The sequence below is a fragment of the Dicentrarchus labrax genome, unplaced genomic scaffold, assembly GCF_905237075.1.
Source record: "Dicentrarchus labrax unplaced genomic scaffold, dlabrax2021, whole genome shotgun sequence".
Classification (NCBI taxonomy): Eukaryota; Metazoa; Chordata; class Actinopteri; family Moronidae; genus Dicentrarchus; species Dicentrarchus labrax.
The window spans coordinates 1,562,093-1,587,261 of NW_026136875.1; the positions used below are offsets into that span (position 1 = coordinate 1,562,093).

Below are 25,169 nucleotides of genomic sequence, written 5' to 3' on the forward strand. Positions count from 1 at the left end.
GAGCTCTGTACAAAAAGGTCAAGTGGTACCTTGTAGTGAAGTTGCAGATTGCAGGCAACTGAAACCTCTGTCTCAACTAAGCAGGCCCTACTGTAGAAACATGGCGGTTCAACATGTCAGACTCTGTAGAAGAGGACCCGCTCCCTCTGTAGATAAAAACGTCTCATTCTGAGGTAACAAAAACACAAAGAGTCTTATTTTCAGGTGATTATAGACTATTGAAAACATACCTATGAATATTATATTCCATTACTGACAATAGAGCCTCCTCAATGTTACAGGCTGGACCTTTAACATTTGGTGACACAATAAATTACATATATTTCAGGATTATTTGTTATGAAACATATAAATGTCTATTGTTTATGTGTCAAATGATGACATGATAAATAAAATAAATAAAACCCAGGTTTGAATAGAAATGTGTTTGTACTGAATGTGATAGTAGAAGTTCAGTGCAGAGAAGCTGGAGTTTAAGATTCATGCAGTTCTTTGGCTCCATCTGCTGCTCACTGTTTGCTACTGCAGTGTAGTTCCTGCTGAGGTAACACCAGCAAGAAAACTAAAATAACAAACTAAGAAAAAACATATGGGGGACATTTTCTTAGCTTTTTTAATCTCAACAATAATATGTCCGCATGTGTTGTACATTTCTGTGCATCAAACCACACAGGGAATGAAATTATTTACCCATGTAGCACTGGTGCCAGGCTTAGTCCCTTAAATTAACATACCAACATGCAAGCAGTGTGAAATGCTGTTCTCAGAGAGAAAGCATGATTAGGAGCAGGGCAGGAAGGAGCAGTGGTTTGTTTATATAGTTTGAAAGCAAAATTGTTGTATAGAAATGAACAAAAGTAAATCTTTCAGTCTGTATGAAAACAGGTTGTGTGTACATGAATATCTATGAAGGGTGTACAGTCTAGTCTTTATCCACAATTTGTTTCTCTCTTAATCAACATTTTTCCATTGAGATATAATCTCTTTTTAATGAGGAATTACCAAATACATTGAGCTGATGTAGATTAGGGATATTGCTGACACAACTTCATCTAGTTCCAAAGTGAATCGAGAAGGTAAACAGTCTGAAAAGGTAAAATCTCCAGCAACACTACTGATGAAGGCCAAAAGCTGAAACATTGGTCTCAGTAATTTCAGTATTTTTTTTCTTTATACTACAAGTGTTTGAACCTCTTCAAAATGGACCACTTCATAATACACAGAGCATATACAAGTAAGACGTTTAGCTTGGTTTTAAGTCGAAATCTTCACCATTTATGCTCATAACTTTTACAATTGTACACAAAAAATCTTCTTTTACCGACTGCTGCCTTGACAGTTCCTATGATCAGTGGATGTAACTTTAATAGTAATCCAGCCTTTGAAGTCATACTAATGTCACTTATCTACCATCACTAAGTCCTGTTGTTACACTCAACCATTCAGTCGTCTGACTTACTGAAACCATCACAGCTAACCACTAGATTACATTTTCTTACATACATGGGTTGCCAGCTCTACCCCTAGCTTACATTTCTAATTACATTTACTGTCAGCTGAGGTTAGCAGTCTTCTGGTGTCTTAAAATATATTTACAAAACTTAACTTAAATGCCTTATTTTCCAATGACTTGTGTTTAAAAGATAAAAAGATTCTGTACATCATAATATGCTTACAATTTAAATCAATCCAATCGAATCAGAACACAAATACTTGGAGTCAGCAGTGACTAATCTGCACTAAACTGTTTTGTCACTAACTTGTTTCCTCCTGTGTGAACATTGGACTTGTCTATGTTGGATTCAATCATACTCTTCCTCTTTGTTCAAGGCAAAGTTTTATTTTTTTAAAACTTTAATACAAAGTCAGTTATTTCATCATTTAAAGCAGACGAAATATGGTATACACATCCAAACCTTTCCATTGCTTTATTGTCTTTCAAAAACTAATTATAATTATACTTTACAATGAACAGTTTTGAATGAATAGTGAGACACACTAAAGAGTCAGTGCAAGCTTTGTACTCATTTTCATTCCTTAAACATATTGTCCAATAACCATGCTGGGGGTGCAGTCTGATTTTTCCCCTCCCGTTGATCGACCCTCTGACTACTCCTAAATCCCAGTCAGTCTTCCCCTTAACTTGAACCTCATAGTAAATTATTCCCGAAGAAAGAATCTGCTGTCCTAAGACATTCACACAAGGATGAAATCTATTTGGATTGTCTGAGAAATTGATTAGTTCACCATGATATACTTGTTTCACATCATCAGAAATAATTAGTTTGGGATGTGTTGTATCCGGATCAAGTGTTACATCCACTGCATAGTGCTGGACTCTCTTTAGCTCTACCTCAAAGACCTTTGTTATCTCTTTATTGAGCACCTTCTCAAGTGGAACCACAGCTCTCAACACTGTCCCCTCATATGTCGGTGTACAGACACAGACCTCTGTCCAGTCTTTTGTTGGTGGACCCTCATTCAGGGATGGGAAGCCTTGGACGAGATGGAGGTGGTCTTCAGAGTGTGAAAGCTGCTCCAGCTTAGCACATCTCTTGATCAGCTCAGAGATTTCCTGTTCCAGGTCTTTGATGAAGCCTTCAGCCTGATTTTCTATTGTTTTGTGTTCATTATTAATTATTTCAATAAGATCGGCCTGACTTTCTTCAACACACTCTATCAAATTAGTAAAGACCTGAACACCTTCAGCTATCTCTATGTCCGCATTTTGCTTACTGAGCTGCACTGAGCATTTGATCTCCTGAATCTTCAGTTGTCTCTTCTGGATCATCTGTTGAATTTTGCCCTCTGTCTTCCCCAGCTCAGCCTTCTTTGCTTCATATTCTGCTTTCAGAGGAACAACATCATGTGTCTTGTGGTCTAAAACAATGCAGAGCCTGCAGACACACATCTCGTCCACTTTGCAGAACAGTTCCAGCGGTTTGTTGTGCTTCAAGCACATGTCGTCTTCCAGGTTCTCCACAGAATCGATCAGTTGATGTCTTTTCAGCCCTAAAACTGTCAGATGAGGTTCCAGGTGAGTCTCACAATAGGATGTCTGACATACAAGGCAGGACTTCAGGGCCTTCAGTTTAGTTCCAGTGCAGATGTCACAGGAAATGTCTCCTGTTTTAGCACATCTTTTTTCTAAGCTGCTGTTGCTGATTGGTCTGAACTGAGCAGCCATATTAGAAATCAAAGTATTGACACGCAGCTCTGGTCTTGCGTAGAAAACGTTTTTACACACAGGACAGTGGCAAGGGATTTTGACATCCCAGTGTTTAGTAATGCAGTTCTTACAAAAGTTGTGTCCACATGGTATCACGACTGGATCAGTGAACACATCCAGACAGGTGGAGCACCGAAACTGATCTTCAGTCAGCCGACCGCTGGCAGCAGCCATATCAATGCACTGAGAACAAAAGTGTCAAAATATATGTATTTATAGTACAAATAATTACAGTGTTCTTTAATACTACGGGAGACATTTTGAACCAAGTAGTTATCTTGCACTTAAATGTGTACTCATCATAAAATTGGGGAACTTACAAGAGACAGATTTTGAGATAGAACTGAAAAGACTAAAGCAGCAGAGATATCTTGACTTTTAATCCCTAGTATGGGACAGGCTACCAAAACTGTATCATACATTTCCATTAATGCTCCACAATACTCCCAAACTCCACACCTCCAGTTTCTAATGCAGACTTTCTGTTATAAATTTGTAGTTTCCAAGCCCAAGTTGAGATAACCCTGACAACATTTACAGACTTCAATTGGCTAATTTTTATCAGATGAAGATGTTTACAGGAAATTAAATTTGACAAGAGACATCTCTTCTGAAATACAATGAGTGAAACTTATCTCCAGCGGTACTCACCAGTGTTATACAGAGACTTGTTGTTGTTTTTGTTTTTGAGAAAGTCCTGATGAACTTACTTTAGTTTAGATTTTCTTTTGAGAATAAAGAGACTCATTTGGACTACAGGTCGGCTGTCGCTCTGCACACTTTCAGTTTCATCTGTGGAGCTTGGCATCAAGGCTCTCTTGTCTTTCCAGTATTGCTCTGTCAGAGAGGCTTTGTTGCCTTTCAGGTTTGAGTCTCATGACCATTATTATCTTACTATCAGTCTAAGTTTAGCTTACTGTGTTACTGTAAAGTCTAACTGCCATGTTGATTGACAAAGGATTATATATTTTAGGTTGTTTTTTTTCTACATTTTGTTTATCCTCTTCTGGGGAGGGTGGAGACATTGAACTGGAGTTGACAGTCTAGTTGTGCACACACACTTATCCTGAGCAATGAGGAATTATAGCTAACATTTCCCCACTTTCAATTAAAGTGGGGAAATAAAGTAATTAAATAATGTCACTGTGTCCCCAGATCTCAGGTGTTAACTTCATTTAGTATATAACTGGTAGAAATGGACAGAACCACAAAAAAAGGACCCAAATTGAAGTAATAATTCAGAATGTTTCTTTTATCATCTATTGCAGAAGAGACAACAATAACAATAACCATAACAGGACCAGAATGTATTGCAGCTACACTGAAGCTACACTGAATTACAGAAACTACACTGCAGACTGATGAACCAGTCTGCAATGAACCGTGATCGTCTCATCTAACTGGAAGATCAGGTTAATGAATCTCTGTTTGCTAAGGATGGTCTCCCCTACCTCCCTTGTGTGCATGTAGGTGATAGAGCATGATAAATAATAAATGTGTTGCTTAAAAATGTGAATCCTGAACATGAAATTTGTTATTGATTATGGCTGATATATTTCATGAAAACTGGCTTTTAGTTCTTGTAGTGGAAATTTCCATGTGACCCGTAGTTTGTGTACCAGGTAAACATTTTCTTTCCTTGTTGCATTCTTTCTCAACCCTCTTCTTGCTCCTCCCTACACACTCCTTTACATCCTCTAATGTAGGTGTGCCATCTTGTTTTGTGTGTTCTACTCCTCCTACAGCTGAATAAACTGAACGCATCATCCAATCTGCATTTTTCACAGTTCTTACAGTTTTTCTCAATTGCTAAAACACTAAAACCCATTGGCTGAACAAAGTTTGCAGTTGCCTGAACTCATTTAGTTAATTGTGCAGTCTGTTGTCAATACCTTAAACCATTTCACATGGTAAAACACAATTTGCAGATCTCACTTAGACTTTTCAGCAGAACTCTAAACACATTCTGCACTCTAATGCACGTCATTCATACTGGTAAACACAGCAACAATCAAATACAAATAGAGAACACGTCATTGATTAAACACAACCACTCAAAATTGATTTCACTTGTTTCAAATGACACAACCAATATAAGACAGTTCAGAGAGGAAACAGGTTGTTGAAGGTGGGAAAATATTGCTTGTGATGTCGACGAAGTGCTCTGGCCTGACCCAGCCCAAAGACAAGAAGAAGCACATTGATCACATGTTTACTCCTTTGATTTTTGTAGTGTATACTGTAGTACAGTGCATTGTAGGCTGTATACTGTACAATAAACACATCGTCTGGCCCTGAACATTGTGCTTTCCATTTCCAGAAAATGGAGCAAGGTTTCAGAAATTGTGTTTTAGCAATTGAGAACATCTGTAATAAAAAGTAGTTGTAGTTGAGATCAAAATGAAGGCTGAAGATGGGTGTGGTCCAGCTAATGACTACTGAGTATTCACCAGTTGGAGCGTCAACATCTTGATGGGCTGGTGTGACCCCATTGCAAAATTAGAATCCTATTTGCTGTTGAACTAAAGTGCAAATCTCTGGACATACAGAAGTTGTCTAATTATTTGCACATATATGCACAAGAGGGAAACCAGAAAACAAACAACTGAGGAGGAACTGTTTCGATTTTCATTTATGAGTACGGTTCAATTGATTACACATTACACATTCTCATATTGCAGAATCTGGATCCGTATCTGATCAGCACTGTTTGACAGTTTGATCTGAGTTTGGTGCATTGAGCTGGACGGACTCACTGAGAATGAGCTGTCAATCACAAGGTAGCCCCGCCCTAAAGCATACCCTGCTTTATGGTCTGTTTTACTCTAAATGGGACCATCAGTTACTAAATGAACATCATGCTGTATGGAAGAAGACTGAAACTAGACACTGAGACCAGAAACTCATCAGGAAACTGTTTACTGAGCCAATAATTCAAGTCAGAAGAGACTGCATGCTATCTGTCTTTTATAGACATGTATATAGACAATATTTGAGCATTGTAAGTTTTGAGGAAAAAAAGTCTCCACAAACTTCACTAAACAAAGTTGTTTTAATAAGAAATCTTTAATGTATTTCATGGCATTAACAGTGTGTCATGTGTAAATATGTGTTTTTTGACAAATGTTGAACACCACACAAACAGGTTATATATAACAAGTAGTTACAGTGATTTGGCATTTCTTGTTTTTACATTGTTAAGAAGACACACACTGCAGAAAAGTTGAGTAACCTTATTTTGGATTCAGGCAAGTTTCATTTATTTTTTCACCTCAGTCAAATATTTTGATAAGTAATTTGTTTATTGCATAATTATGACCAAGATATGTACTCATTATTGGGACATTTTGCAGTCTAAAAGTAAATATTGTTAAGGTTTTGTTTTTAAACAGATAACATATGATATGTTTTTAAGTCTCATGAAAGCAGCTAAACTGCCTGGAGCAAGAGGATGTATGTCCCAAAGGCTTGATAAGCCTGTTTCTTGAATAACTCTTTGTTATAATGACATTATCACAGTTACAGTGTATGGCTCGGTCATGCAGTGAGTGATGCTAAAGTAAACTCGTTTGGCTGAATAACTGATAACATGAGAAAGAAACTGTGTGGGATTTTCTCTGAATCTTCAGCCTCAGATCTACTCTGCTGCTCCCGTGAACTTTTTCAGTTACAGTGTTTTATCATTTCATCAGAAGAAGGGATTTATTTTAATAGAGCACTCCCCAGGTATCCAGATGAGTTAAGAGAGTTGTTTCGACACATTAGGCCGTACTCGGAAGACCAGCTTGCTCCTGTTTTAGTGTGGATTGGATTTGAGCTGAAAATCATCTGTAGTTTTTAAAAAGTCAGACCAGCTTTGTTGGCATCCAGGCGCTTCTATTCCTCCTTCCTTTCTTCCTTTCTTCTTTCCTTCATTTCTACCTTCCTTCCTTCCTTCCTTCTTTTCTTCCTTCATTCCTTCCTTCCACTCACAGTTTCTTAAAGACCACATCTATACCACTGTTCCTCATTTTTAATTTTCTACAACCTCTGTCCTTGTTCAGAAAACTGGTTTAATTCAATTTCTTTCTAGAACAAACATTGACACTGGCAGCCAATCAGTGTCACTGCAATCGTATGCCTGGCTGCAAAAACCCATCTCACTAGCGTTCCGTTTTTCTGTCTCAGTCTGTCTCAGTCTGTCTCTCATTTAGAGTCAGTGACTGGACTTGAACTTCTTTGGTCTCAAACACAAAACTGAATGTTCTGTTAGAACTATGAATGACAAAACTCACTTAAAATTAAATTCATAGCAAAATAAATGGTCGTATAGGTATTCCTCTTTGTTCATTTCTGGACGCGTCCGCCAATGAAATCCTAACCAAACTGCCACCGTTTGCCAACATTAACCACGCAGGGTAACTAAAGCATCATATTTTAAAACGGAGAGCCACTGATCAGGCGGTATTCGATGAGTTGGGAGAGAGAACGTGTTGGATACTTGATGTTGAAGTCATTTGTCTAATTTGATCTTAAAACTTTAGGTTATTCAAGCTTCTCCAGTATGAAGGCTTGAAATGAGAATACAGAAGTATTTTACATTTTATATACTGTACTAAAAAATAAATTGATAAATAGAAAAAAAAACGATGACAATAATTGTTGTAGTCCCAGATATCATTAATTTCAATGTGATTGATGAATAAAAATTAAAAAAAATCCTGCATGCATTCTTATGTTGTCAAAAAATGAACACTCAAAATATATTATATTATAAAGTATTTAAAACTGTGTGTGTTCAGCTGTAGGCCATAATATACTTTGTTGGTTACAGATCATTCATCTCATCATGTAAACATTTTTGATCATCACAAACAGATGGAAGCCAGTGTGATTAAAATGAACTCTGACCCACCGTTTAATGTCATATTCCACTCTTAAAAAAATATAACGATATTCTTTCAAACCATGCTGTTGGGTTCATTTAATCCACGAGTCTCAGCTTTCCAGTCATTCCCAATTTATGTAGTTCCAACACTGTTTATGGTCCGCAGTATGCAGAAATATTAAAATACACTAAAATAACACATTTATACTGCATGCAAAGAAACTACATGGGATTAGTATAAAGTGGGAAGATCGAGAAGGGAAGACTCGTGGGTACCCATAAAACTCAATTTTAATCAGATTGTTGAGGTTAGAGGTCCAGGGACTTTTAAAATAGCCATGCAAGTTTTTTCATCTGCAAAATTTTAATTTAAATTTAGGCTGAAAGTTTTTGCACAAGGTCTGTATTTTTTGGCTGAAATTAAAAAATGAAAAAAACTATTTAGTTTTGGTCAAAATGCTCAAAACTAGGTGTGCGAACCAGAACAAAGACGGTTCCCTGTTGGTGGAAAAGGCCTAATTAAGACTTACTGGTTCAACAAATTACTTTAGCAACTGGCTTCCTTCACACTCTCATGATTCTTTGAAGTGGGATCTCCATTAGATGGCTTTTCCCAGGATGAGGATACTCATGAAGAAGACCATAATGAAGAAGAGCCACATGAAGAACCGATCCATGACCTTGGCGACCTTCCTCCACTCCCCAATGCGTAGCTGTGCAGCTCGCTGGTCCTGGTATGAGTTGGCAATGTACTCAACGTTCCTGCGCAGTCCCTGGTGCTGGCACACACACTGGGTTCTCACCAAGATCTCCCTCCTGTTCTCCCTGGCTCCGCCTCCCCCTTCACCTCCTACACCTTTCTTTTCCTGAACATGCTCTCCACCTCCTGCACATGCACTGTATGACTCCCCCCGCTCCACTTCATGTCCCCCAGCAGCTCCTTCCTCCTCTGAGTGGTCGATGGTCACAAACAGATCCTCTTTCCAGTCCTTTTGGATGGTCAAATCCCGCTCCAGCTTCATAGACTCCTCAGCACCCTCCTCCTCCCCCCTCCCTCCCCACGCCTGCCCGTTCACGTCCCAGTTTGTTCCTTTGGTGTTGTTGCCGCCATTGGCCGACGGGGCTTCAGACTCCCCCTGAGCCAGAGGTTGTTTCCTGGATGTGGTCGCACCAAGGCAGTTCTCCCCAACCTCGTAGACGAAACAGATACGAGCGAGGTAGTTAAGGATGAAGCGTTCGGCCCATTGCGGGACTGGGCGAGCCTCGGAACCGCAGTGGTGGATGTTCATGATGAAGATGGTGAGCGCTGTAGATGCAGTCACCATCGTCATGGTAGCAATATAGTACTTTCCTGTTGAAAAAGGAAAACGAATATCATTTGGAGTTCAAAATGATAATCCATTTACAGTTAAATCTTTAAATTCTCAAATACAAATGTCAGCTTTGCTTCTCTGTCAGCAGTTTGGTGATTGGTGGAGAAGGAAGTGGGTGCGTGATGGCCTAAAGGTTAGGGAAGTGCAAGATAACAATGCAAGAGCAGCACTTGTCTTTGTTACAACTAAGCAGCAACCTCTATGGCTGTAAATTAAGCCAACGTGGAAGTGCCAATAACTGTAGTTTCTCTAACGGTCACTAGAGGCTGGCTCCAGTAGTGAGTCAATCTACTTAAGCCCCAATAATAAAACTCTTAACTTTACAACTGAAATAAACAGGTTTATAGCCTGGGTCCAAACACAGTTTTGGTCTCGGTAGCTAATTTCCCAATTTATGACAACTCTATGGGGGCTGAATTTTTATATAACTCACTCGTTTAAATCATATTATGGCTTAAGGTTTTGCATAATTTAGGGAGTGTCCGCTTTAAGTGACTGTTTTCAGTAACCAGGCTTTATTCTGCCCGTCTCAGCTCCACCCATGCTTCACCTCAGAAACCTATGGGTGAGGTCACCAACACTAGGTCTACTTTTAATTATACAGTCACTGGTTGCAACCACTGAGGTGGTGCTGAACAGTTTTTTTTTTTCTATTACATCTTCTACTTTTTCTATTTTCTTTTTATTTCATGTGTATTTTCTAAAGACTTTCTAAAGTCTATCTTATTGTACACAAGAGTTTGTATATCAAAAAACATAAATATGGTTCAAAATAAGCATTTGAATGAATGACCAATACAATTTGTTTGGTTAGAAGGACAGGTTACTTTGACTCACTGTTATATTCTTTTTTTGAAAGCTCAGTTCTCTAGTTGTGATCTACAGAAAGCTGTAAGCTGAACTTTGAGGATTTAATGAACAAACTGCTGTCTGCAATATTGAGTCTCTCAGGTTGAAGTGCTGCTCAGATTGCTGAGAGATCATTGATTCTTTAGCTGTGATTGTTATATTTTAAATAACCACTGACGGACCTGATCGACCACCCAGCCTCTTGTTCATTACAATTCTGTTAGCCAGCAAACATAAACAGGGTGTTTACTGCCGGGTCTAAAAGTGTTCACCAGAATCTTTAATGTCTGTTCAGTTTATTTGTCATAAACAAGAGGAGAGAGAGACACACACACACACACACACACACAGAACAACTGCTGATCTGCTTGCCCAGCAACTTTCTCCTCCTTTATAACAGTAAACTGAATCTCAGCATTCATTTAAAATTCATTGTTCTTCTACTGATCTCTTACACTGAAAGTGGAGAGGAAGAAGATGCAGCGAAACAACAGCCGTTTGAGAAAAAGTTAACTATTGAAATGTGACTGAAGCACACTTGTTCCACCTCTTAAGTTATGTAAGTGAGGTTTTCTTGCTTTTCTGGTTTTGCCATGATTGTAATGAAAAACATTTGGCAGTTTTTGATTTGGAGCCAGGCACAGAAGCTATTTACTGACACTCTTCACTGGAGACTATTTATGGTCACACTTTTTAGCTTATTAGTTGAGATTCAACAACTGCTTTATGATATTAAACCAATGTGGTTAAGGTTTGGTTAAGTTTAGGCACAAAAAACATTTCGGTTAGGCTATGTTCATGGATTGTCACATACACTCTATAGATAATCTGTTCAACATCTGCAGAGAAAAGCAAAACAGTTGAAATGTAACAAATACAATACAATACAAATTAACTATATGTAGGTGGACTGTTTACTTTATTCTTTTCTCTAGAATGGGCATCCATAGTATGCCATTTCACAGAACATATCTTATATGAACACAAAGACAGAGATCAGTCCAAGATTTATATCATACCCAAAGTACTGACTATTCTGTATCTTTTGTGTTTCAGCAACAAGGAAGTGCTCACACTTGTTATTTTGTCTTTTAACTTCCTGTTTGCACATGAAGTAGGAATGTGTCAGTTTTTTACCAGTTTTCTAACATATTTAGAATTGAAATATACTGATGTATTCGAGTTATAAGTCCTTATTTTGTGATTTTTGTATGTTTGCATTATGTTAAACCTGACATTATGGACAGGACAGATGATCAGAGGGACAGAGTTTTTACCATCATCATTGTTACAGGGATTAAACAATGGGTAGAGTTTCTCATTGAAGTAGATAAGAGCTCCAGTATCAACATCATAGAAGGAGACCAGACTCTCCTCATAATCCACAAACACCCACACCTTCTCAGGCTTGGACTTCAGAGAGAAATGGACAAGAGGGTCAGCAAGAGCTTTGTACTCATTTTCATTCCTCAAAGATATCATCCAGTAACATTCCTGAGGATTCTGGGTGGTTTGTCCCTTCCTGTTGATTGACTCTCTGGCCACTCCAGAATCCCACTTAGGCTTCTCTTTAACCTGAACTTCGTAGTAAAACCTCCCCGAAGTGAAACTCTGCTTTCCTAAGACACTAGCATAATAAGAACATCTCTTTGGATTGTCTGGGAGATTCTTATTTACATGACCAACAAGTTGACTTGTTTCCCATCATCAGAGAGGGTGAGCCAGGGATTTGCTGTGTAAGGATCAAGTGCCACATCCACTGCATACTGCGGGACCCTCTTCAGCGCCCCCTCAAAGACCTTCTTAATCTCTTTACTGAGTGTCTCCTCCAGCTGATCCACAGCGCTCATCTAAGTCCATGCATGTGTCGGTGGAAGGACACAGACATCTGTCCAGTCCTTGGTGGGAGGGGCAGCATTCAGGGATGTGAAGCTTTGGATGAGGTGGAGGTGGTCTTCGCAGCGTGAGAGCTGCTCCAGCTCAGCGACTCTTTCCTTCAGTGTTTCTCTGTTGGTCTCTCGCTTCTCTTCGATTGTCTCAATGAGATGATTTGGGCCTCTCTCAACAAGTTTTTGAGTTTTTGCTGCTGACTTCCTGTCGAGCAGACTCTCTGAACTGAGCAGCCATTTGAGTGATCAAAGTATTGACCCGCAGCTCAGGTCTTGTGTAGAAAACGTCTTTACACACAGGACACCGGCAAATGACACTGATATCCCAGTGTGTAGTAATGCAGTTTTTGCAGAAGTTGTGTCCACATGGTGTGGCGACTGGATCAGTGAACACATCCAAACAGATAGTGCACAGAAACTGATCTTCAGTCAGCAGACAGCTGGCAGCAGCAATATCAATGCACTGAGAAGTGTCAAAACGCAAAATTGTATTATTTGTTTAGCAATATCAAACTGTAAGTACGGTAGAACAAGGTATAACAATGCATTATGCAATAACCAAAGTTTAATATATTTTAAATTCATCATGTAATATTGTATTATAATTTTCATTATTATTATTATTATTATTCCCCCTCGCTGTGGCTATTGTCGTCGTTATCATCATCCTCATTATTAGTTATTTCTCTCTCTCTCTAACCCCAACTGGTCGAGGCACCTAGAGCCAGGGTCAACCCACCTAGAGCCAGGGTCTACCCGAGGTTTCTGCCTCTACAAAGTCCCTGGGTTTGGCTGTATTTGTGACAGCTGTTCTTTTTACTGCTTTTATGTGGTTATTTTGAGTAAGATCAGAGTCAACTATAATACCAAGGGGTCTAATTTAATATTTAGGAAGTTTAATTTAAGATAATTATTTAAAAAATGTCAGATTTACATATGAACACATCCATCTTGGTAGGTTATTACATAAGCACCATATTATTATAATATTTAATAATTTATTATAAAATGATATTATATTACACAAAATGTGGGTGTTATTACATAATGAAGTGAAAATGTGTTTTGGCCAGTTATGACATACCACCAGTGAATGGAGGAAACGCTGCTGTGTTGTTTAGAAAGTCCTGATGAACTCAGTTTATTCTTTCATCAGAGAAAACTGATCCTCATCTCGACTCATCTGATACTCTCTGTCGCTCTGACAAATGTGTACCGTCGTCGGTGAAATAAGATGTTAAACCTCCCTTGTCTTTCCAGTGTTGCTTGGCTTGCTGTCGCTTTTAGGATGACGTTTTGCTGCATTTCTGGTTTCGGCAGTGACAAACCTTTGGCACAAAATTAATTTAGAGCATGGTGTGTATGTGCATCCTGGGGTTACTGGAGACTTCTTTCTTTCTTTCTTTCTTTCTTTCTTTGTCTTTTTATTTTAATCTATTACTGCCCATACAATTGCAAAGTGCAAGTACAAGTCAGTCCAAGGTATACAAGAAGGTCTATGTTTAGATCAATAGCTAACAACAATAGCTAAAAAAGCCCAGAAAAATCCTATTATCAGTTGAATGTAACGATCATATTAAATGCCAAATGGCTCCAAAGGTTCTAAAGTGAAAGAAGTAGAGGAAAGTTTGGAATTTGTTTTTGCAAAACAACCATTGGACATTGGGTTTTTCGATTTCAAAATAACATTTTAATATTAACATTAGAGTCAGAACATGCTGAGCAGACAGAAGCTGTTGCACTCGTTTGACAAGATGCAGGACAACATTTCCATGATGTAATCACATGAACTGCCACCTATTTTTTTATGGCTTTGCCTATTAGACTTTAAATCAGTGCCTTTGAAACACTGCCTGTTGTGTCATAACTAAATGCTTTTCAGGAATCTGGAAGTTGGGAAACTGTTCTGAGTGACAGCCCAGAGTCAGACGCTGAAGCGGACACAATAATGACGCCTTCACGTTTCATTTCCTAAAGAACTTAGTCAAGCTATTTAAACCAGTGTTTATCTTAATCTTCCTAACAAATTAACAACAAAATTAGAGATTCTTCAGCCTTCTCACCTATCAGTGGGACACTCTCGGAGGGTGGCATGCTCTCAGCCACCAGCAACTGAAACACAGTGAGGGCCAGTAGCACCGTGACACCCAGAGAAACCTTTTCACCCGAGTCAGCCGGCAGATAGAAGCCCAGCGGAGACAGAAAGGAGATCATCATGCAGGGAATGAGGAGGTTGAAGATGTAGAAGGAGGCACGTCTCTTTAGGTGGAGTGTGAAGGTGATGTCTGGATACGGATCTGAACAGCAACCATACAGGATGACATTCTTCTTGGCTGGCATGCCCAGAACCTGGTTCGGAAAAAGGATATAGTTTTATCAAAGAATTAGATGTAGGACTAAGGCCTTGTTCTGAACTCATGAACAAGGTAACCACTCACCTCCCACTCCACATTGGGGACAAAGTCAGCCAGGTCAGCGCTGTCCAACGCATTAATCAGGTCCATCTGGTTGCCGTTGTGAGTCCAGGAGCCAAAGGTTAGATGACACTCCTGCACATCAAAGGGGAAGAAGGCCACGTCCACGGAGCAGGAGCTTTTGGTGATGGCTGGCTGGTCCCACATGACCTGACCATCGTTACGAAGAACCACGTTGGTCTCCATTGAGCTGGAGAACTCATCATCTGCACTGTGGTTGAGAAAGTCGAGGTAGTTGTGTGAAGGCAGGGGGAGGGAACAGGGGATTGGAGATGGGGAGATGGGATTCGACAGCAGGGGGCCACACCTACCTGTTATACAGGACAATATCAGGTCTCCATACGTAGCTGCTGGGTATGCGGATGGTGTCAAGGCCGTCATAGTCCTCCTTCTTCCAGCTGAGGTAGTAGTCCATCCATACTTGCCGCACCCATAGGTAGGTAGTCAGGATCTGGTTCCGCTCATCCTGGTGAGAGGACAAAAACACATCAACCCGGGCATGAATACACTCAACATGAACATCCAGATCAGCATTCAGGATTACCATATCGATGATCTGGGAGAGAGTGATCTGCAGTGTGACGTTGATGATGTGGTCAGTGTCCTCCACTGGCCGCAGAGCGTTGGTGTAGTTGGTAAACAAGTCAGTCATCAGCTTCTGAGCATAGCGACCATGAGCAGCCAAATAAACTGGGAAATAGAAACAACGACAGACATCTTTATTAAACCCAAGGTAGTTATTTAAATTAACAACCAAGCAGCAAGACATAAAGATGGCAGTGGTCAAACCAACACTTTGGTCCAGAGCAGAGATGTCAAGCGGGGAATAACCAGTTCGATTTTAATCACCCACTGACCTTCCTGCGAGCACCACCCTCAGAACAAAGTTGACATTTTTATCACGACTGGTGAGACTGTTACATTAGATAAATTAATATATTTGATCCGTAGCCTCTATATTCACAACAAAATATTAATGATAAAAAAACCTATATATATATATATATATATATAAATATATGAGAGTCAAACCATTAATATAGCAGCAACAATTTGCTATGTAAAGATATAATGGAGTCATGGTTTGCCATTGACTGTGGAAATACTAACAAAGACATTTTGGTGAGTTTTTCTGTTGTTTTTTTTACAGTTTAAAGTGTGTTTTATGATTATCTGGTAAAATTATTGGATTTGTCAGTGGAGTCTGTTCAGCAGTAGTGGCCATTGTTTTAGTTTGAGACACTGGTGCTCTAGTGCGACATCTAGTGACAGTGACTTTAGTAGACCTAGTAATTTTAGTTTAATTTTTCAAGTTTCAAATCTTTATTTATAATTGATTTCTTGTGTTTTAATCTTATTTCTTTATCTACTCATTTGATTAGCTTTATTAAGAATATTTTATCTTTCTCCAAGTCAATTTAATCATCTATTGCCCTAGTTTGACTCTTGATTCTTTGATGTAACTCATGTCCAATGTTAACTTGATTCTTGCATTTTATTTTGGAAGCTCGTGTAGAGCCCTTTTCTCTACTGCGTTCTTCTCTGCAGTGATTCACTCTTAATCCTAAACTGTCTCATACATCATCTCCTGTACTTTCAGCAGTATATCCTACAGCTCAGTCTATCACATAGAAGCACTCTGAACACACACACACACACACAGAAACCACATTTCCCAGTTCAATTAACCTGGTATTCACCTCAGGTTTTACACATTAATCAGAGAACGTCTGCAGAACAACAGCAGGGCGATAAATCCTTTTAATCCTGAGACAGTTTATGATGATGAAGATTGTGTTGACAGAAAGGATGCTAGTGTGGGTCTTTCCACTATTTTTGTCAAAATGTCTCTTCTATGCCAATAAAAACCTATACAAAGTCCACCTGTTTGACAGTGTGGAGTAGAAAAAGTAAGTGTGTGATCTGAATTTCCATTATACATTTTCTAGATGTAGTCAAGACAAGGTGTGGATATGGATCAGTGCATTGTTTCCTTTTGCCACACAGGCTGATTCTGGGCTTGGTTAGCGACTAGAGCTGGCACTGAATAAATTAAAATATAGATATAATACACCGTCAGTAAAAGTTAAAAAAAATAACTGACTGCAATGCAGCCAGAAGACGTGTTGATGAACAGTGACACTAATGAAACTATGATGGTTTGAAAAAGACAAATAAAATACAGAAACAAAGCAGCAACTAAACAAACAAACAAACCACCTTCACCATCCTAATTTCAACCCCCAATAACACCCCGACAGTCAAAACACAAACACACATTAAGTGCTGAGGAGTGTTTGGACTTGGAAAACGGTCAGAACTGTGAGGACAAACGCTGCTAGTGAGATTCCATAAAAAGTCAGATCAGTACAGACCAAAACCTCTGGATAAAGAATGATAATGTGAGATATAAAGAGCAGAATTATATTTTATGATCTCCAAAGTTCACATCAGATAAACTTCCTATAAGTCAGAGCACATAAATGCTCATCGTAACCATATAAGTTAATAATGAAACGCCTCGAACCGCTAACACAGTTATGTAAATTGTTTATAAAATCAGTTAAGGACAAAGACTTCACTATCAGCTGCAGTCGGTCTCCTTCAGATGGCTGTGGAATGAAGTTTAGCTGCCAAAGAAACATCCTGGAAGGTCACAGTAAAGGTTTGTGTGCATCTGAGGACTGACTGTACCCAGAGTGCACTTTAACAGAAGTATTTCTTTTACTTTAATGGCCCCTAAATTACCCATAAGTATATAAAAAAAAATTACATCATATATACTCAGAAACTAGATGGTCACATATAGGCATATAGACAATTATTACCTATGTACATAGTACATAGAAACATACTTGGTAAAAAATGTTAGTAAATTCTTAGTTATTACCAAGTAGGTACATATTGCTTACTAGGAAATACCACAGTATGTATATGGAAATAGTTAATAGTTAAGTTAAATACTTCTTTTAATATTGATGAGTTCCAGTTATGATCCATGTAATTACTAAGTAATAACATTTACGAGCCACTTTTTTCAGTACCTTTCTAATAACTTTATTTTATTTTGTTACCATCTAGTTTCCTAGTAAATAGCAAGTAAATTAGCTTTAAAATAGTGTCATAGGTATTCTGTTCCTCCATGTTTGATTGTGAGTGAACAGTGATCCCACCTGCATCCACAACTTCTGTTTGCTGCTCCGAACACTCAACAACAAGGACAGAGAGATTCATAACTGCAAGAGAGGACATTAAAGAGCAAAACAAGTCCTAATCACACACACACACACACACACACACACACACAGAAGTTTAAGCACATGCCTTGCACAAAAAAGGAAGCACACAAGAGCAAGGTCAGTTCAATGACCCTCAGATAACAAGAAAATAATGTAATACTGAACTGCAAAATGACTGTAGGGACACACAGAGAGGAGGAAGGACGGTTTGAGTGTTAACATCCTTTGTACAAATAAGGAAATGTGGAAATGAAGCTCTGAACCTGTCAGACTGACATGAAAAACAGGATCTCATTATGAGAAACAGACAGAGGTGGTCCGACTCTCCTCTGCTTTAAGGCTGATTCAGACTTGTGTGATGGATTTATGTATCAACATGCACACACGTCTTTTAAAGATAATTATGGCATTATTCTACATGTTCCTATTGTCAATAAATCACACACAAAACCAACAACATGTTAGTCCGTCTCTGAATACTGTCTGACTTCCTGTCTGTGAGCTCTCAGCTCTGAGCTCATTGGTTCCTGCTGAAGATCTTTGAAAACACAAATATATAGTTTCATATTTAATAAAGTTCAGTAACTTAAACTTATACTAAAACAGCTGCTCACTGTAGTTTTTATCAAACAAACAGGAGGAAAAAGTACATTTTTGGCAGTGGATGAATCCACATTCGGTGCTCGAGTGAGTATTTGGGGCAGCAGGACGCTGTATAAACAAACTACAGTGCATGTGTTCATGGTAATAAGGGAACAATGTAGCTCAATAACACATTTTTAATAGTTTTTGGACAACAATGGAGCACAGAGGAAGGAGATTTATCACATACTTGTCAGTCGATACATTCACTGTCACAGTCCCAGATTTTGCAGGCTTTTTTGGGCGAATTGTTGAGGCCTAAATTGTCTGATTTCAATCAATGAGATTGAAGGAGGAAGCAAAAATAGTTGCTTTTTTTTAGATAATTCATTAAAAGTCAAAGGCTAATGAGAAACTCACAGATAGCTACAATTATTGATGACATTTGCAGAAAAGTAATTTGGACAAAATGTTTGTTTGTGATGTAGTTTGATGATTTCTCTGGGTTTGAACGTTGTTGGAAAAATTTTGTCCACAACTCAATAAAATAATGTGTTTTCAGACTTTTTAATCCAGAAATGTTACATATTAGGTCTTTAAATCTAATTTTCATGTAACATGTTCAAATAAACAGCAACGTACAGTTTTAACTGGATCCGTTTATGATGTTTCCGTTGTTATTGCTCAGCTAGCAGACGGTCTGGGGGCTGCAATGACAACAGTCTGCCTGTCTCCATGTCAAACACCTTTATTCTGGGCAAGATATCCTAACAACTTCAGGCCAGATTTCCATTAAATTTGACATTGTATATACGGACTGGTGACAAATTAAAAGTAAAGTAAAAACCCAACATTAAGGGTCTTAAGGTGTGGAGAAAGGCTTCATTGTTCCGTGTCATAGATATGGATCTCTACTGGAGGGATGAACATGGTTCTGTCAAAAGTTATTCCCTTATTTGGTTTGAAGATGGTGGTGGAGAGCGCTGTCCCTCCAAAATCTTCTATAGCTGTTCAACATACTAAAGAAACCCTCAAATTACTTTAAGGCACATTAGAACCACCTTAAGGGCCCCTAGTTGAACCAACAGTAACCACCTAAAGGAGCTCCAGAACTTCCACTGTGGCCACAAGAACCTTGTCAGTGACCCCTAGACCTTTCAAAATATAGGTGTTATACATATTATCCACTAGAACCACCTACCAGACCCTGACAACCTCCTTAATGACTACAATAAGGTCTTAGGGGAATTTTGAACCTCTTTAAGCACTACTAGAACCTCTAAAATGACCAAATGAACTTCCTCGAGGACTACAAAAAACACCTTAAGAATCGAACATCCTCAGAGACAATGTGAACTTCCTAGACACTTACTAGAACCACCTGAATAACCTCTGGCCACAAGAACGTCTTCAGTGAACATAAGAACCTTCTAACTGGCAACTAGGACCTCCTAAAGGACCACTAGAACCACGTCAATGACTACAAAAACCACCTGAAGGACCCCTTGAACGTTGTCAGTGACAACCTCCTCACAGGCTACAGGATGACCAAAAGGATCACTAAAACTACTTAATTTACACCTAGAACCTCCTCCATGGCTAGAGGAACCACCTAAAGGATCCCAGAAACTTCCTAAACGCCTGAAGAACCTCTGGGCACAAGAACATCCTCAATGAATAGAGGAAGCTTCTTACTGGCAACTGGAACCTAAAGGACATCTAGAACCTTGAGAACCTAATTTTGACAATTCATGGATGGATTTACCAATAAAAGTGTTTTGATAGTTTTGATAATTCTTGAGTATTATTGTGCATTTTGTCCTGATGGTGACAGAACATTTAAAATCATAATGAATCATTCTCTGGGAGTAGAAATATCCACCGTAAATGTAAATGTTGCTCAGTAAATAATACTTCTATTGCTATGCAGTCCACTCTGGTTGTACGATGGTCTTAAAAAGTGTCCACTCTCACAAACCATCTTTGGTTGAGTTAAGACACTCAAACCAATTAGTTAATCATCAAATTAATTTGAATGAGCAACAGTTGATATGACCTGCTGTCGTGATTTTTGTCATTTTTAGCGTTGAATAACGATAATGGGACGAAAATGAGAAGTTGCTACCTGAATGTTTTGTACTGTCAGAGAAAAACAAAAGAAAAGAGTAGAGTTCATTAAGGAAAGGATCAGCATTTGATCGGGTTGATTTTAGCCAATATAGATCCACTGATTGATTCATATGCTAAAAATGACTTTAGTGAGATCATCACAACCCTGAAACCACCGACCTGCTGCTCCGCCTCTTATTGGCTCTGCTCATTGTTCAGATGTCTCCATGGTCCGGTGAGCAGATGAGTCAGCAGTTTGTGAGACAGCATCGACTCCCCGAGGAGTTAAAGTGTTAGCACTAACAGCTCTGAGAGCACGCCAGCTGGCACGCATACACGCACACACACACACACACACACACACACACACACACACACACACACACACACACACACACACAATGCAGCAGATATTTAGCAGCCTTATTTTCATCTGCACTACGATCATCTTGATCAGCATCATCATAATAATCATCATCTTCATCTCTTCCATCGTCACCATCAACATCACCATCCATCATCGTCACGGTAACAGGCAAGTCCATACATCCTAAGTGCACAGATGGTCAGAATCGTGTGCATCACGGCTAAGTGCAGAAAACAGATGATGGCATGTTAAGTCAATATGACCAGAGCTCTCTGTGTGTGTGTGTGTGTGTGTGTGTGTGTGTGATGTTGGGACAATGGGGGGAGGCAGAACTAAGCAGTGATAAGCGTCGATGGCCCCGAGGATTAAAGCTGTCAATCACACTGTGCACCCAGAGGAGGAGTGATACCCGGAGGTCAGACATCAGCAGAGATAATCCAAACACACTTCAGCCGCACACACTGACACACACATCTGCACAGTGAAGATCCTGAACCTCTCCGCAGGTTTACCCTCAGGGGAGGCGGAAATATCCACAAGTGGTTCAAAAACCACAATTTCGTCTGGATTTTTCATTTCCCCAAACGTTATATTACTGGAGAAATCTCACCACACTGTAAGAAAACATTTTATTTAATGGTTAAAATATGGCAGCTGTGGTGCCATAACTTTATTAAATACAGTAAAACTTTTCTACTTTTACGGTAAAAGGATATTAGTACTGTTGACTTTATGATTAAAATATTTTTAAGTTTTTACCATCAAAAGAAACAGTTTTACTACATGAAAACACCAAAGCAATTTACAGTCTGTAATATAAAAAAACAATCTTATTCCATATAAAATCCTTCAAACAATCATATAAGTAAAGGTTTTGCCAAAAGATATGACAGAGTTTGACTGTTACAGAAACTGTATTTAACCTATTTAGAGTTTACGGTCGTTTACCATAATGTCCGACAGTTTTTCAATGTTAAATCTACAATTTGTTTGTGGTTCATCTATTACAGTGTTATGGATTCACATGTCACAACATTCAGTCAGACAAACATTCATTCAGTGAACTCCAGCAAAGTTTAACAAAAATTAGTTTTAAGATTAATAATGCTGTTTAGACACTATATATGTTATGTAATTTATATATATAAAGAATAACTCATTTATTTCTGCCTCTTTTTAGGTGGCAGGATTATGGCCGAACAATATGGTAACAAAAATATATATATGTTGTGATTATTTTGACAGATATTGTGATATGTGCAATATGATGTGTGATTAATAGGAATTGTCGGGCAGTAAGGTATTCCTAGTAATAATATTACAAATACATTTCAGAAAACAATGAATCTGTCAAAATAGAATCTAAATAAATACATAATACAGACAGAATTGTGTAAAAATATCAGGAAAACTCATCTCTGATTAATATTCACAGGAAATAATCTCAAAATTATTGTTTTACACAAACCTCCTGCAGTTCTTGTGTTCACTGTTTGGGTTTGTTGTTCAGTTTATCAGCTGTTCTGTACTTTTATTGTAATGCATTAAATATAAATACGAAACTTTACATAGTAAGTAAGTCAGTTTACTCCATGATAGAAAAGGGCCACCTCCATAATGTCCTTTGTTGGCTCACCGGGCCGTTGTTGGTGAAAGTGTAACAACATACATACAGTAGGTACGCACACAAACACACACAGATGTGAGAGACATGATAATAATTATATTCTGATATATTCTATTCTTTTGAAGTTGGGTTGTACTTGGTGTATCACCAGCAGACGGTGGTCTTATTCATCAACGCTCTTCAAAGCCACTCTGAAAGACCTGTGTGACGGCAAGTTAACGCCAAAGTCCACCAGGCACGGCCACAATGCATCCTGGCTCCACCGTGGTTTGTGACGTCTTCAAGGATAAAACATGTGAGTAAACAACGTCTGAACCGCTCTCGGTGGGGTTTGAAGAGGAGCGGATCACAGAGCCAAACCGTGTCGCAGATGCAATGTCATTAAGATGCGCACAGTGGAATTTTGGGGTGAAAGTACAGCTGGACGATATACCGGATGAACCAGTTACACCGGTTTTAATTTCCTGTGTGATACGAACTTTTCATATATCGTATTATTGTTATTATTATTATTATTATTATTATTATTATTATTTTTAGGTTCTGTTTTTGCTACGCTGACAGTAGAATAAGACACTGTAAACCAACACGAATACATACACACACCCAGTGCTGGAATAAAGTGGTTATAATCAATATCAATATTTACTTGGAAAATATTTGAACACAAAATGATTGTGGCTCATTAGTAAAGTGTAAAATAGAAATATCTAAAGGTAGCATTAGAGATCAATAAATTGTTTTTTTCTTTTTTAATTTACCTTAAACCTATCAGTCCAGATCATTAAATTATATGTGTTAGTTTCCATTTTTAACATGTTTTTTTTTATTTAATCTAAAATAAAGTTAAATTTGACAGTGCTGGTTTGGTCAGCAGTTCACTGTTTATCTTCCGCACTGTTACTGCTGTCGGTAATACACTGACTGTGGATCAATACCTGGTACAAATACCACAACTATCCCTTTAATATCTTCATCAAACTAAATCAGTAATTTTCACTGTTTTGTGAGCATTTTCTATAAACCAATAAATAAATAAATCAAGCAATCAAAGAATAATAACATACAAACTCATTTGTTAGAAGAAACACAGATTAAACTATTGATCTTGTTGGATTGTTTTATTTATTATAATTTCACATATAAATAATAATAAATAAAACAATAAACACATCATAATATAATCTTTTCCGTTATACGTAGAAATAATGTGTAAAAAAACGGAAATAAACACAATTTAATGATCTGTTCTGGCTGTTAGACTCAGTGACTCAGTTCATTAAAAAAAGACAGGTATTTGGGGAACTGTATGAAGATTTGAAAATAAAACAATTTATTGATATTGATATTTATTTAGTTCAAATAACTTCATTTTGGCGGGGTTCCAAGTAAATATTGATATTGATTTGTGATTAAACCAGCAGATGTTTCTGGACATCCCATACTGTAAAAACTAAAATTACAAATATGAATATGGCAACAGTTTGCAGTCATTTAATTTCATATTTTAAGTACAGGTTCAATACAGTGTCCACTTCAACCTACTTATATAAAGTAGAGTCAATCCACTCCATGTTTTCATTAGTTCAAGGAATCAATAGTAGAAAAAAAAAAACATTTTCAATTGACTAAAAATAATGTGGAACTGATCCGACCCTGATAATGGATATTGATCCGTTTTCTTTTTCTAACGGAACAGAAATGAGTCACTTCTGAAGCTTTTTAAAGGCTGAACGATTGTTGATGATTATTCGTTTAATCTTCAGTCTGCTTCCTCTTCATCACTGACAGCTGTCAATCATTTCTCAGTTTAATGAAGTTAGTGAATAAAAGAGTGAAAGTGTTCTCACCTGGAAGGGAGAGGAGGAGCAGGAGGTACGAGATTGATCCGCTGCAGAGAACCTTCATCCCGCTCCGACGTTATCGATCCGGTAAATAACGATCGATTACTGACACTGTGATAACTGATCAGCGAGCATCCTACCGACCGACCACCGAGCAGAGAGAATAAAACACACTGAGAGAGAGAGAGAGGGAGAGAGGGGGAAGACAAGGAGAGAGACAGGGAGAGAGAGAGAGAGAGAGAGAGAGAGAGAGAGAGAAACAGAGAAGGGGGGGACAGAGAGAGAGAGGGAGGGAGGCAGAGAGAGAGGGAGGGGGAGAGAGAGAGAGAGAGAGAGAGAGAGAGAGAGAGACAGGTTGCTGTAGTGCGGTGTAGCTGATGTATGAGGGGTCATTAGTGCCACACAGGCTGCAGACCAGTGGTGAAAGAAATATTAGTTCCTTTAGAAGATTATTTTATTTCATATAATGTTTATTTATTTATTTATTGTATTTTATGTGTTTTTTTATATAAGCTGGTGTTGTCCGGCTGGCTGTGTCTTGGCGTTGCATTGTGGGTCTGGCGTTGGTTGCTTCGTGGTGTTGGCTGATGGGGAGATTTGTAAACGGCGAGCTAGTTAGTAGCATGGAGCTAACGGTCCAAATACAATATAGAAACATTGCAGATAGTAACGTTATTCTAAATATGATTGTCAGTTATTTTACAGCGTTCAGTGATGTTC

At 38.4% G+C, this 25,169-nt stretch overlaps 2 protein-coding genes across 3 annotated transcripts; both read right to left on the reverse strand.

The window, feature by feature from the left end:
- Positions 1–640: 640 nt before the first annotated feature.
- LOC127360443 (zinc-binding protein A33-like) lies at positions 641–4,035 on the reverse strand. Of its 2 annotated transcripts, none has more exons than XM_051394866.1 (2): positions 3,881–4,035; positions 641–3,412 (listed from the first exon to the last, which is right to left on the reverse strand). In XM_051394866.1, the coding sequence occupies exon 2, from the start codon at positions 3,401–3,403 to the stop codon at positions 1,946–1,948; it is 1,458 nt and encodes a 485-aa protein (XP_051250826.1). In that variant the 5' UTR covers positions 3,404–3,412; positions 3,881–4,035; the 3' UTR covers positions 641–1,945. The 2 variants fall into 2 exon arrangements, with proteins under 2 accessions (XP_051250826.1, XP_051250827.1); XM_051394867.1 differs by having other exon boundaries at positions 3,940–4,010.
- A 2,227-nt stretch (positions 4,036–6,262) lies between these two features.
- Positions 6,263–24,658, reverse strand: LOC127360442 (neuronal acetylcholine receptor subunit alpha-10-like). The gene is made up of 6 exons (XM_051394865.1): positions 24,456–24,658; positions 15,226–15,371; positions 14,993–15,147; positions 14,646–14,892; positions 14,271–14,556; positions 6,263–9,447 (listed from the first exon to the last, which is right to left on the reverse strand). Exons 1-6 carry the CDS (start codon positions 24,511–24,513, stop codon positions 8,696–8,698), a joined length of 1,644 nt encoding a protein of 547 aa, XP_051250825.1. The 5' UTR covers positions 24,514–24,658; the 3' UTR covers positions 6,263–8,695.
- Positions 24,659–25,169: the final 511 nt, after the last annotated feature.